This window comes from Ascaphus truei, chromosome 4 (assembly GCF_040206685.1).
Source record: "Ascaphus truei isolate aAscTru1 chromosome 4, aAscTru1.hap1, whole genome shotgun sequence".
Taxonomy (NCBI): domain Eukaryota; kingdom Metazoa; phylum Chordata; class Amphibia; order Anura; family Ascaphidae; genus Ascaphus; species Ascaphus truei.
Window position 1 is genome coordinate 411,749,323 of NC_134486.1, and position 14,713 is coordinate 411,764,035.

General features: G+C 44.8%; 1 protein-coding gene across 4 annotated transcripts in view; it reads right to left on the minus strand.

The window, feature by feature from the left end:
• The window catches only part of DNAH8 (dynein axonemal heavy chain 8), a 1,091,167-nt gene that overhangs the window by 594,557 nt on the left and 481,897 nt on the right, over nt 1–14,713 (minus strand). For all 4 annotated transcript variants that reach the window (XM_075598772.1, XM_075598771.1, XM_075598773.1 and 1 more), the window contains 4 exons: nt 14,300–14,453; nt 14,021–14,184; nt 5,805–5,907; nt 3,947–4,051 (listed from right to left, as the gene is read on the minus strand). In XM_075598772.1, the coding sequence (XP_075454887.1) occupies nt 3,947–4,051; nt 5,805–5,907; nt 14,021–14,184; nt 14,300–14,453 (526 nt within the window). The remainder of the gene's footprint in view (nt 1–3,946; nt 4,052–5,804; nt 5,908–14,020; nt 14,185–14,299; nt 14,454–14,713) is intronic.

Consider the following 14,713-nt stretch of genomic DNA (forward strand, 5'->3'; position numbering starts at 1 on the left):
ACAGTATAATGGGGACAAAATTACAGGGCAACACAATAAGGTACAATATTAGACCAAAGAGCTGACAATCTCAGCCCTTGCCATACAGATTCAGGGGCAGCCAGCCGGGCTCCACCTTTATTAATGAAGGCCGGCTACGTCCTACCATCACACAACCCCATGAGCATCTCTAGCCGGTCTCTGAGATCTACCACATACTGAAGCACAGAAGCATCAGTATTGGTAGTCTCCCCTTCCCATCCCTCACGGAATAAGTCGAGAGGTCCCCGCGTCTATAAAGCAGCTTGAAGGGTGAAAAGCCAGTAGATTCTAGCGGTACATCTCAGTATGCAAACAGCAAGTGCTGCAGGTGAATCTCCCAGTCTTTCCCCTCCGCCTCTATAAACGCACGAAGCATCTGCTTCAGGGTACCATTGAACCTCTCACATCCGTGCTGATGTGAATGTTATATTGTTATGCATATGCAGTAAACTGTTTTATATATACCTTTGGTGTATTGGTTACTGTATGTGGGTCCTGTGTCAGGGTAATTCTACCCTTAGAATCCTAAACAGGTGGAGGCGCTGTATATATGAGTGTTGTTCCAGAGGATACACCCCAGGCTCTATACTGGCGGAGGCTCAGGCCTCCTGTGAGCCTGACAGGTAAAGCACCACACACCTGGTAATACATATAGATTTCTCCACACGGTCACTATCTGCGATTGGGGGGGAACCTGTGTTACATTTGGAAGCGCTGATGAGAACAGACCTGGGGTGCCCAATAGTTGTAGAGTACCAAAAGTATACCAGGAAAGATGTTACTACCCACAAGCCAGGAGGTTCATGCCTGGGCCGTCAGGATGCGAGAGCTGCCTAGTCACGTGGTAGCATTAGGGAATGTGCCCATGCATGAGGAGGGGAGTGCACTTCAGGGATCAATAGAGAAACTTCTGGGCTTAGGTAAAGTGCGAGTGATAGGAGAAAAGTATGACCCCACCTTTTTCTGGTCTACCATACTATGGGCGCTGGGTCAGGAAATATGCCAGTAAAAGGCCCCTCGGACTTTACAGGCCCCAGAGGCCCCACCAGAAGGCTACCCCCTTATATACGCAAAGAGCCCTAGTGTAGTTAATGGGACTGTGATCAAAAAGGAGGCTCCCGCATCCGGGAATGCTACCAGTGAGGCACACCTAAAATGGCGTCTCCCGCCAAGTGAGGAGAGTGCACATGATGTTTGCCATCAGCCTGCACAGAATTGTGTAGCAAAAACCTGTCCGGGTCTGGCGCGAAAGTCAGAGCCCCGTCCCAGCAAGGTGAGTGGCTCAGCGCTGAGCCAGAACCCCTCCTTGATAGAATGTGTCTCTCCTCTGAAGTCCACCAGGGGGAGGGAGAACAGTGAGCCTCAATCAGTAACTTCTGTTCCCCATAAGAAAAGTAAAAGATACAGTAAACAGCATCCTCAGTTGTATGGAGCCTGGCTGATGAAGGATGGGGACGTATCCTTTCTGTTGTGCCCATGTTTACAAAAGGATTTAAATATGTCTGGTGGTACGGACTTTGACCCATTGAAGCTGCCCAATGAGTATCAAGTGGCAAAGGTGAGCGAAGAGGGGTGCATATGATGTGTCTGTAACAAGTGTGACTTCCCAGGTTGAAAATTGACGTGAGGACCCAAGTGTGCCTGCTGCGGGGCACAGTTCTTGAAGCCGTGCTGCCGCGGCCTACGGAACCCGCCAAGAAAGAAGCAGTTAACTTCAATACTGGGCCGGTCAATGCAGGTAATCAACTTACTCCCCCTCACGGAACTTTCGGAGGGCTCGACAACTCTAACCGCGGTTCCAGATCTGGTTCCAGGGCTGGAACACGCAGAGAACGATGCGACTGGCCTCTCTACTAGGGTGATCAATGCTGTTAACCAATCTACCTAAACCATGGAGGTTTCGGAGGGCCCGTGTGCCCTAAACACGGTTTCAGACTCAACTCTAGAACCCGTTCCAGAGCCACAAATACAGATGGCGGAACCAACTAAGGGTAAGGTGACTGCCCAGAGAGAATGGGGATCGCTACCACTGATGCCGCAGGAACAGGGCTGCTTCGTGCCAATTGCCACCTGTGAATGCGAGGTGCCCCGACTTATGCTGAGTGATGTCGTTCCCCAAGCGGGGTCGTTGGATTTTTTTACCAGGAGGAGTGTACCAGGCTTCCCCCTGGCCCCCCTTACCTCCGTAGGAGAACGGGGACCCCCGTGGTATGTTGGGGAGCTGCGGGGACGGTTGCGTTGCCCAGGGCTCCCGGCAGCGCTGTAGGCAGGGCGCCGCCATCTTTGATGTATTCGCGCATGCGCAGTAGCGATGCAGCGGCCAATACAGGGATTGCAGAATGGCAGGGGTGCCACACCATAGAGCAGGGACCTCCCGAAGTCGTGCATGCGCAGTTGCAGGCAGCGGCGGCCATTAGAAGTTTGCGCATGTGCAGTGCAGATCGTGCACGCGGCCCCAATGCTAAAGAGGCCCATAGGGAACTACAACTCCCAGCAGCCCCAGGGGCTGGAGCACATGTGATGCCACAGCAGCCAATAGGGAGCTTTCCCTGAGGGAGATATACATTGTTGCGCTCTGCATAGGAAGAGCAGTTGGAACTCGGTCGCAGACAGGGGAGGGTGGGTATGTGTAGGGAGCCGACAGGTACAGTAGATGCACAGTCCACTCACTCTTCTCCCTTGTGATGTCCCTGCCGCCACTCTGGACCCTACGGGCATCCAGAGTGGGGCTAGCTCTTCCCTCACCCCCTAAGCAGGGTGAGAGGTACTTGGTCCACCTCACTAACTATGGCTAGATCAGCTCTACTCATGAACTGATCCCTCCTCTCCTTCCTAACACTAACTCACTCCTGTCAGACTGACAGAACACACTAAATAGGAAATGCACTGCTCTTTTATGATCTCAGCAGGCACCGTCCCTGTGTCTCTTGCTTTGACACAGGGTCAGGTGACCTACCTCCACCACTCAGGGCAAGTGCTTGAAGTGGGGGAAACCCATGATAACTCATGTGTAGGGAGCAAGTGGTTTATACACTAGGCCAGACATCCCCCTTAGGCCCCAGTTAGGCCCCAACTCAACTCAGCTCGTGGTTGCTGCAGGGACTCCCCTTAGGATAGGGAACAGGGTCCTGTAGAACCTAGACAAGAGAGGGTCCAGCCAGGAAGAGGAATATCCTGGCCAGTGATTGCAAGGAATCATTCTCTGCCAGAGCAGGGACAGAGACTGTCTGGGTAGTGACATCCACAAGAGGGAGACCATCCTGTTTGGAGGAGGACGCCATCGCTGAGGCTTCGTCAGGTCCTCTTTCGTTGTTCTGCAGTAACCGGGTGCAGGAGCCCCAGGCAGGTACAGTCACCAAGTGCACCACCATTACCGGTACCACACAGGCACTGATCACGCCTAAGGGGTGGGTTGCGGAACTCTTGGGACTATTGAGACACCTGGGAATAAGGTGTGGGGTACAAAGCCCTGTGAGGTGACCGGGTAGTTGTGCCATTAGTATTATATAAGGACACCCGTGCTGATGTGAATGTTATATTGTTAAGCATATGCAGTAAACTGTTTTATATATACCTTTGGTGTATTGGTTACTGTATGTGGGTCCTGTGTCAGGGTCATTCTACCCTTAGAATCCTACACAGGTGGAGGCGCTGTATATATGAGTGTTGTTCCAGAGGATACACCCCAGGCTCTCAACTGGCGGAGCCCGACAGGTAAAGCACCACACACCTGGTAATACATATAGATTTCCCCACACGATCCCTATCTGCAATTGGGGGGGAGGGGGGAAACCTGTGTTACACAGGAAAGAAATTAAACAGATAAATTTACGGTGTAATATCTATAATACAGTATGTTACATCAGGCTACCCATAACATGTGCAATTTTACCAGTACTTTCCACATATGAAAGTTTATAGTTACTTTAATTTGTTCTCCTTCCCGTGATATCACAGACACTATGCGATCATAATCTTTAGCGAAGAACTCCACTTCATTCAAGTTGTCAAACAATGCTGGGAGGTGAGGCTACAGTATAATGAATTTAAAAAAAATGTGTTAATGTAACCAGATAGCGAAAGTATCATTCACAAAAGCATCTACTTAACAATGATCTAACTTTCAATTCCTCTCAAATACATAATTTTGATTAAGCATTGTAAAAATGTTCCTGCACAAGATCAAATATTATACTAGATCAGATATACAGTTTTAGGCGAATTGCTGTACATGAGAGCTTCACACAGGAAAGAGACTGTGAAGGTACAGAAGGAAGTAATTGTGTGTGTAAATAGAATCGGGGAGGTGGGGGTTGTATTGTTTGTGGAAAGAGGGGAGGGTGCTGTACTGTGTACAAATGTTTTTTTTAATAACAGTAAAAGTTCAAAAGAAAATGTTAAAGAGTTCAAGAAAGAAAACAAAAGTTCAAGAAAATGTAAATTATGTAAATTAAAAAAATCAATATGACTGCAAAGTGTCTATATTATTATTACATACATTTAGCCAAAATAGTAATAATTCTCTCAGAACAGAACATTACTGGCCTCGGGCCTTCAACTCTTCCATCAAGGGCATTATTGGCCAGTAATGCCCTGTTCTTCAGGGGTTATTACTTCATTATATCATACTGATAATCATGTTTGCTAGAGCGAATAATAAGATTCCCACAGTGACCACTATGGATTGAAACATTTATTTAGATTCATGTATTTGTTTAAGGCCAACAAATGTCAGTTAATTGTGTCCACAATATTTAAATAATTAAGTATTAATCATTCAATTTTGTGCCTGGTATATAATTTCCTGCAGAAAAATTCACATAGCATTTAGATGGTACAGTAATTGAATTTGATTTTATTGCATGCTGCTTTAACACAGCATGTAAATTAATAATATTTATAAGGAAAAAAGGACAACACTTTTAAAACAACACATGCATTGCAAAGATAATTGTAATATTTTGGCACTAAAGTTTTCAAAGATTTGTGCTTTCGTTTTGTGGCACAGTATATCCTGAAAACCCATACACTGTTTTTTGCAGAACAAGGCAAATCTTTTATTTGGTGTTATTCTTAAATACTAAAGACTTCTGCAATCTCATTAATATGCAAAAACAGTATTGGGATTTATTTTTATTCTTTGCATAGCAGTATGTGATATGGCTATCCAGATTTGGCTGAATGTACAGTATCATATTACACGCCATAAAAACCTTAACTTTGTGTTTTACAACATTCTACCCATTTCCTTTCTATTTATCAAATATTTTTATACAAGAAAAGGGTAGTGGTCCCACAGATTTTTACGTATTGTTATTTTCTCTATTTTTGCTATTTTCTCCTTCCCAGGCGAGTTTTATATTTACAAATATGGAGATATCATATATGAGAGAGGGCACTACCAATGTCAATCAAAGGAAACCCCCTATTTGTGGGATTCAAAATTGTGAGATATAGAAAGCTTGCGTTCACATTACAGGAAGAGGAGACATGAGGTCAAACAAATGTGTGCACATGTTTATTTATGCAGAGCTACAGTATTATTAAAAGTTAACTTTTACACTTCGTTGGTGTGCAGTTTAGTGAATTCTTTTAGGGGGCACATTCATTTTGTGTTTCCCCTTCCCTTTTTCTGAGCTACAGTACCGCAATATTCAATAAACTTGCACAGCCATATGTTTAAAGAAGTCCTCTCCAGCCCTAAATACAAAACTCTAACAATGTATTTCCTAGTGCTATTAATGTACTGTACGTCCACAGCAGTCACAATCAATTAATTTTACCTGTATGGTGTGTGAATCACTTGCTTGTCCAAGAATTTCAAGAAGCACAGGGTCGGATATAAAAAAAAATCTTGGGAAAAGGAGCCTCTTTTTTTCCAAATATCTTTAAAAACAGAGAGTTATTTTAGTTACTAAAGTCTGATCACTATTGTGATCATAGGTTTGGAAACATAATCAATTATGTATACAGCATGGAAGGGAAATGCATGTTTGTGGGAAAATGCATGTTTAGGATATATGTATTTGAATATTAATTTGGAATACATGCTCTCTCAGTGTGAATGAAACCTAACCATTGTAAACAAATGCATCTTTTATATATATATATATATATATATATATATATATATATATATACTGTATATATATATAACTGAAATGTTTGTCTGTCAGGATGTTTGTCTGTGGGTTTGTGCTCGCTCTCATTGGCTGTCATTGACTTTCAAACTCTCCACACTCACTGCTGCCCCTGGCTCTCCCCCCTTCGCTCTCCCCCCTCCGCTCTCCTCCTCCCTCTCCTCTCCTAGGAGCGCGCGTGCAGTCCTCGCTGACTCAAGCCTCCTGCTGCCTGAGGTATGGGATGGCAGAGGGAGATGGACAGTGAGATACGGGGGGAGGAGGGGTGGGGAGAGAGGGTGATCCGTTGTGTCGGCAGAGAGGAGGAGAGCTGCTGCTTCTGAACGTTGCATATGAGCTACGGGGGGAGGAGGGGGAGGAGAGGCTGCTTCTGCTTCCATTAGTGTAAGTGACAGTGTGTGTGTGTGACAGTGTGTGTGTGTGTGTGTGTGTGTGTGTGTGTGTGTGTGTGTGTGTGTGTGTGTGTGTGTGTGTGTGACAGTGTGTGTCTGAGTGAGTGTGACAGTGTGTGTCTGAGTGAGTGTGACAGTGTGTGTCTGAGTGAGTGTGACAGTGTGTGTCTGAGTGACAGTGTGTGTGTGTGTGTGTGTGTGTGTGTGTGTGTGTGTGTGTGTGTGTGTGTGTGTGTGTGTGTGTGTGTGTGTGTGTGTGTGTGTGTGTGTGTGTGTGTGTGTGTGTGTGTGTGTGTGTGTGTAAGAGAGAGAGTGTGTGAGAGAGAGAGAGTGTGTGAGACAGAGAGTGTGTGAGAGAGAGAGTGTGTGAGAGAGAGAGTGTGTGAGAGAGAGAGTGTGTGAGAGAGAGAGTGTGTGAGAGAGAGAGTGTGAGAGAGAGTGTGTGTGTGAGAGAGAGTGTGTGTGTGAGAGAGAGTGTGTGAGAGAGATGATGGTGAAAGGCGGGGTTGCAGACCTGTCTAAGACATGCAAATGAGCATACAGTAATATTTCCATTTGCTATAGATAGATAGATAGATAGATAGATAGATAGATAGATAGATAGATAGATAGATAGATAGCACATAATAACACTTTTTACAGCACTATACGCATTATATATATATATATATATATATATATATATATATATATATATATATATATATATATATATATATATATATATATATGTAGAGGTATCAGTACCGTGTTAGCCGAGCTTCAATAATCAAAAAATAAATAGATGATACCGTTCTGTGGCTAACGAAATGCTTTTATTTGTGCGAGCTTTCGAGATACACTGATCTCTTCTTCCGGCGATGTTACAATGAATGAAGCAAGGATTACTTAAAAACAGTGTCTCTTGGAATGTTATCTGTGCTGGTCCTTCCCCCGGTGTGGATGAGATTTATGGCTGGAGGTGTCAAAGGGTAACTGAAATATATATATTGTGACAAACGGCTTACTCCGGGGCTCCGTCGTTTGTCCGGGACTGTTTAGAACACGGTCTTTTAGGGTAGGTTAAATGATGAGGCGTCACGTACTGTTCCTTTAAACAGGCTATGCCTGGTTTATTCAGTCCCAGGCACTGAGACTGCCACAGTGCATACAACAGAAAACAGATCAAAACAAAAGCTGCTCATCTGAGCGATAACTTAACTTAGATATCCCTGACTCAGGGTTGGAAGTGGCTTTTCCACTCCCAACAACAAAACAAGGTACTTTTGCAGTCTTATACAAATGAACAGAAAGATTGAACCTGTTAGGGGAAGAGGCTTCTCCCCTCTGTAGTTCAGCAGCCTTCCAGCCTCCTGGCTCTTGTGGAGAGACCAGAGCAAACAGGAAAACAGTCTTACATACCTGATTCCTAATTAGCATGACAGGTGACAGAAATCAGGCAGCAGACAAACTCTGGTCTGGATCTCTCATCCCCTCAGTTCCAGCGCTTGCCAAACTGTGGGATGGAGTGTATGTATTATAAGGCTGCACTCCCAGGCCAAACAGGATAGAAACTGTTTAGTATCCTGGGAGCCCTATATACGGAATTTATTACCATCCCCTGGTTTCTGTCACATATCCTCCCCCCCAGCTCAGACCTCGAGGGATGAGCGACCATGGATATTAGGGAGTGCATCCTTGACAACCCGTCAGCATTGCCATGTTTGTGCCCTGACCTGTGTTCCACAGAAAATTTAAAGGGTTGTAGGCTTAGGAACCACCTGGTCACTCTAGCATTCTTTTCCCTGTTTTGACACATCCAGGTAAGGGGTGCATGATCTGTGACCAACCGGAATTTTCTCCCCAACAGGTAGTATTTGAGCGTCTCTACAGCCCACTTTATTGCGAGACACTCTTTCTCTACTATGGAGTAATTTTTCTCCTGGGGATTTAGTTTCCTACTTAAATAAAGGATGGGGTGCTCCTCACCTTGAGACTCCTGGGAGAGTACCGCCCCCAGCCCTACCTCAGATGCGTCGGTTTGGACTACGAACTCTTTGGAGAAGTCAGGTGTGACCAACACTGGTTGGGCACAGAGAGCTTCTTTCAGGCTTCTAAAGGCTTGTTCGGTTTCGGGGGACCACTTTACCATTAGTGGTCCTCTTGCTTTTGTGAGGTCAGTTAGTGGGGTTGCCTTAGTTGCAAAATTGGGAATAAACCTTCTATAGTACCCAATTAACCCCAAAAAGGTCCTTACTTGTTTTTTTGAAACTGGCCTTGGCCAATTTTGTATCGCCTCCACTTTGAGTGTTTGGGGTTTGAGTAAACCTCTGCCAATAGAATATCCCAGATACTTGGCCTCCTCCAGACCAATAGTGCATTTAGCGGGGTTAGCAGTTAGTCCAGCAGACCGGACTGCGTCAAGCACAGCTTGGACCTTTGGAAGGTGGGATTGCCAATCTTCACTATGGATTACCACATCATCCAGGTAGGCGGCAGCATACCGAGCATGTGGTTTTAAAATTTTATCCATCATTCTTTGGAATGTGGCGGGAGCTCCATGTAAGCCAAAAGGCAACACCTTATACTGAAAGAGGCCGTCTGGGGTTGAGAAGGCTGTCTTTTCTTTTGCCCTTTCTGTGAGGGGAACCTGCCAGTACCCTTTTGTTAGGTCTAGGGTTGTGAGATATCGGGCTTTGCCCAGTCTCTCTACAAGTTCATCTACCCTGGGCATAGGATAAGTATCAAATTTTGACACCGCGTTTAGTTTCCGGTAGTCATTACAAAACCTTGTTGTACCATCTGGCTTTGGGACTAAGACTATAGGGCTGTTCCACCCACTTTGGGACTCCTCAATTACACCTAGTTTTAGCATTTTTTTAACCTCTAAACTTATAGCCTTTCTTTTGGCCTCTGGGATTCGGTACGGTTTAAGGTTAACTCGGACCCCCGGTTCAGAGACTAGGTCATGTTCAATTACGCTAGTTCTACCTGGCCGTATAGAGAAGATTTCTTTGTTTCTTCTCACTAAATTCTGAACCTCTCGTTTCTGATGAACAGACAGGGTTTCAGCTATGCTAACCTCTGGGTCAGTTTCTTGATTCTCTGACGGACCTGGGGGTACTAGGGTTAACAAGACTTCTCTATCTTTCCAGGGCTTGAGTAGGTTTATATGGTAAATTTGCTCAGGTTTCCTCCTACCTGGCTGTCTTACCTTATAATTTACTTCTCCCACTCTTTCCAAGACCTCATATGGCCCATGCCATTTAGCAAGGAATTTACTCTCCACGGTGGGAACCAGAACTAGTACCCTATCACCTGGAAAAAAAATTCTGACCCTAGCACCCTTATTATACGTATTCCTCTGTGCTTCTTGAGCTTTCTCCATGTGTTCCCTCACTATGGGTAGGACTGCAGCAATGCGGTCCTGCATCTGGGCAACATGCTCTATTACACTTCTGTAAGGGGTAACCTCGTGTTCCCAAGTCTCTTTGGCTATATCCAGTAAGCCCCTTGGGTGTCGGCCATACAATAGTTCAAACGGGGAGAAGCCTGTGGATGATTGGGGAACTTCCCTAATGGCAAATAACAGGTACGGTAACAAACAATCCCAGTTTTTCCCATCTTTATCAACCGCCCGCCGTAACATGCTCTTTAAGGTTTTATTGAACCTTTCCACTAAACCATCTGTTTGTGGATGATAGACTGAGGTTCTGAGATGCTTGATTTTTAGGAGTTTACATAGCTCTTTTGTTACTTGGGACATAAATGGTGTTCCCTGGTCAGATAGAATCTCTTTAGGAATCCCGACCCGGGAAAACAGAACTACTAACTCTTTTGCTATGTTTTTAGCAGACGTGCTACGTAGGGGAACTGCCTCCGGATATCGGGTGGCATAATCTAATATTACCAATATATGCTGATGTCCCCTAGCAGACTTTATTAGGGGTCCTACTAGATCCATAGCAATCCGGTCAAATGGTACCTCTATTATGGGAAGGGGTACCAATGGGCTGCGGTACGCCTTGAACGGGGCGGTGATCTGACATTCTGGGCATGAGGAACAATAATTCGTAATTTCTGCCAAAACCCCAGGCCAATAGAAGCTTCGGAGAACCTTTTCTTTTGTCTTTTCCACCCCTAGGTGTCCCCCCAATGGATGACTATGTGCGAGGTGTAATACTACGTTACGGAATGTCCGTGGTACCAACAATTGTTTAGTTGTAACTGATTTCCTTTTATCAACCCGATATACTAGGTCGTTCTCTACCTCGAAGTAGGGGTAAGCAAGTGACCTATCTGGTTGGCCAGGAGTACTATTCTGGTCCCGTATATTTCCCCTTGCTACCGCTAATGTGGGGTCCTCCCACTGGGCCTTCTTAAAACTCCCAGGACTGACCTCTAGGTCAGCGAGGGTCTTATCCGGTTCTGGGGTGGTAAGTGTCTGCTCAACATCTTGATTTGGGGTATTCCCTACCAAAGTAGTGATGGGGAAGGGAATTTTACAGCACTCCTCCTTTTCCCCCTTCTTATTTGGGCCCTCGTCAACCTCCATTTCTGAAAAAGGGAAAGGATTTGTTTCTTCTAATACTTCGTTATGGTCCGCTATTGAACTCTGGGCGCTATTCTGAGCGGGGGACCACATTTTTAGAAAATGGGGAAAGTCGGTCCCTATTAACACATCATGTGCCAGTTTGGGTACAATACCCACCTTGAAATCTAAAGAACCAAACTCTGTTTCAAAAAAAACATCAACAGTGGAATATTCATGATTATCCTTATGTATACAACAAATTGCCACTCTTTGTGAACTGTTTCCCTGTTTCTTCTTAATGGGCAAGAGGTATTCGGACACTAGTGTGACCATGCTCCCAGAGTCAAGAAGTGCCCGAACCCTCTTACCATTAACCTTTACAAATGCCCACAGATGGTTATTCAAGGGGTCCTCTGGGCTAGGGCCCATACATTGGGACAACAGCGAATAAGGTTCCACGCTGTTGCATTGCATGGGCTCATCATTTAGTGGGCAGATTTTTGCTGTGTGGCCCCTCTCATGACAATTTACACATTTAGGTACATAGTCTGTGTCCCACTTAGAGCCTTTTCCCGGCTCCCCATGTTGGCTATTGCCCTTAGTGTGCGAACCACTGTTGCTGGTGCTGCGTGAAGGTGGTCGCCGCTCTTCAGCGCCCCTTAACCCCGGTACCCTTTTACCGTCTCTGGAAGAGTCCTGGAACCTCGGGTAGTGGGGTTGCTCCACGACTGTGGGTTGCGGGTGCCCTTCTGCTGCATTGTACCTTTCTACGAGGGCCACAAGCTCATCCGCATTGTGGGGGTCACTCCGACTGACCCAACGGCATAAGGCAGAGGGAAGTTTCCTCAAGAACTGGTCCATGACCAACCGTTCCACGATGTGGCTGGCTGAGTTGATCTCGGGTTGTAGCCACTTCCGGGCGAGGTGGATGAGGTCATACATCTGGCTTCGGGTGGCCTTATCCATCGTGAAGGACCATGCGTGAAACCTTTGGGCGCGAACAGCCGTGGTTACGCCGAGGCGGGCGAGGATCTCGAACTTCAATTTTGCATAGACGTTAGCTTCGGCTGGCTCTAGATCAAAGTAAGCCTTCTGGGGTTCGCCGCTTAGGAAGGGTGCGATTAGACCAGCCCACTCAGCTTCTGGCCATCCCTCTCTCTGTGCCGTGCGTTCAAACGTGAGAAGATAGGCTTCCACATCATCCGAGGGTCCCATCTTCTGAAGGTAGTGGCTTGCCCTGGTCATTTTCGGAACTGGGGCTGCCACTGCCAGTGGAAGGTTACTGATAGTCCCCCTCAGGATCTCGAGTTCCTGCTGTAAGCCCTGAGCGAACCGCTGTTGCTCCTCTCTCAGCAAGCGGTTTGTCTCTTGCTGGTTTGCATTCGCGTTTTGCAGGGCTTCATTCGTCTGTTGCTGGTTTGCATTCGCCTGTTGCTGGTTTGCATTCGCCTGTTGCTGGTTTGCATTAATCTCTTGCTGGGCTATTAGCAGCTGTTGCTGGGCTGCATTCGTCTGCTGCTGGTTTGCATTAGTTTCTTGCTGGGCTATTAACAGCTGTTGCTGGGTTTCATTCGCGTCTTTCTGGGCAGCGACATTGCGTACCAGCGCACCCACCACGTCTTCCATCTTGTTTGCAGAGGATGAAAAAACTTTTTTTTTTTTTTTTTTCTTTCAAAGTTCTTCAACCCGCAGACCCCCTAGTGCTCTGCCCGCATTCTCCACCATATGTGACAAACGGCTTACTCCGGGGCTCCGTCGTTTGTCCGGGACTGTTTAGAACACGGTCTTTTAGGGTAGGTTAAATGATGAGGCGTCACGTACTGTTCCTTTAAACAGGCTATGCCTGGTTTATTCAGTCCCAGGCACTGAGACTGCCACAGTGCATACAACAGAAAACAGATCAAAACAAAAGCTGCTCATCTGAGCGATAACTTAACTTAGATATCCCTGACTCAGGGTTGGAAGTGGCTTTTCCACTCCCAACAACAAAACAAGGTACTTTTGCAGTCTTATACAAATGAACAGAAAGATTGAACCTGTTAGGGGAAGAGGCTTCTCCCCTCTGTAGTTCAGCAGCCTTCCAGCCTCCTGGCTCTTGTGGAGAGACCAGAGCAAACAGGAAAACAGTCTTACATACCTGATTCCTAATTAGCATGACAGGTGACAGAAATCAGGCAGCAGACAAACTCTGGTCTGGATCTCTCATCCCCTCAGTTCCAGCGCTTGCCAAACTGTGGGATGGAGTGTATGTATTATAAGGCTGCACTCCCAGGCCAAACAGGATAGAAACTGTTTAGTATCCTGGGAGCCCTATATACGGAATTTATTACCATCCCCTGGTTTCTGTCACAATATATATATCTCAAATGCGTACAGTGCTGTAAAAAGTGTTGTTATGCGTTTATCTAAAGGCTAGGAAATACAGTATCAACAATGAAAAAATAACTCTAGCCTTTCTTAGGTAAATCATTATATCCAACATCATAGTACAAACTTCTATATGTACAATGTTTACCTTAAGGGAAAATGCATTCATTTTGGAAAAAGCTGAAAAAAGCAGCCTTTCCATTGTAGTACACAGAGAAGTTAATAGTGCTAATACTGTATTCTTTATACAGTATGAACCTGTTTTGGCTTTATAAAAAGATGCCACACTTTTAACCACTGTTAACATCTTTTTCTACAACATATACTATTCCAATATTTACTATGGACATGACTGAAACAGTCTTTTGTAAACTTGATTACAAGGAACCCCCAGGTGCAGGTGATACGAGATGATTGCAGGAAACAGAAGCTGGTTATAGAACCAGAAGAAATAAGTGCTTCTGGGGCAGTGGACTTCCGGTTCAGGTCAGCTGGAAATAAAAATATTTGAAAAAAATTCCTCCTAGATTTTTTTTTTTCAAATTGACAATTGAAATAGCAATTCAGATTAAGGATAAATGTTATACCCTGTTAATGACTTCTGACAAACTTCCAGCTGCTCATGTAAATGCGGTAAAAGTTGTCCCATAGTCTCATCTCCTACACAGGACTGAATTACATTAGGGTTGTCATGTGCACGCTGCATTATTTTCACCCAAGACTTGTCGATGTTCTGGAAACGCTTGGCTTCCTAAGTATGAATATAAAAGTTATTTAATGTTTTTTAACTGCATTATTATTATTATTATTATATTATTATTATTATTAAATATACTTTTTTAAATAATAAAATATAGTTTCTTTACCTGTGGTAACTGTTTTGCAATATCTCCACCTACAAAAACGGCTTCCAGATAAACCCAAAGATTTTGAACCACCAACCACTCTTCTATGATATCAGAAGAAGCACTTAGCTTAAATACCCAGTTCTGAATCTCTTTCTTAAAAGGTACATTATATCTAAAATCAACAACAAAACATTGTATTACAATATGTAGAAGACATTTTGCCTATGTTACTACATTATTTTATGGTCATTGCAAAACTGCTTAAGAACAGAAAAACGCATACAAGTATAAACTAGAGTTTAGTTTAAGGTGTACAATAAATTGGAAACTGCAGCATAACTCAAAAGAAAAAAGTGATTTCAATAGAATATGTCAAAAAAATATAATTATATATATAGCCCATACTCCCCCCCCCCTAATTGCAGATCAGGT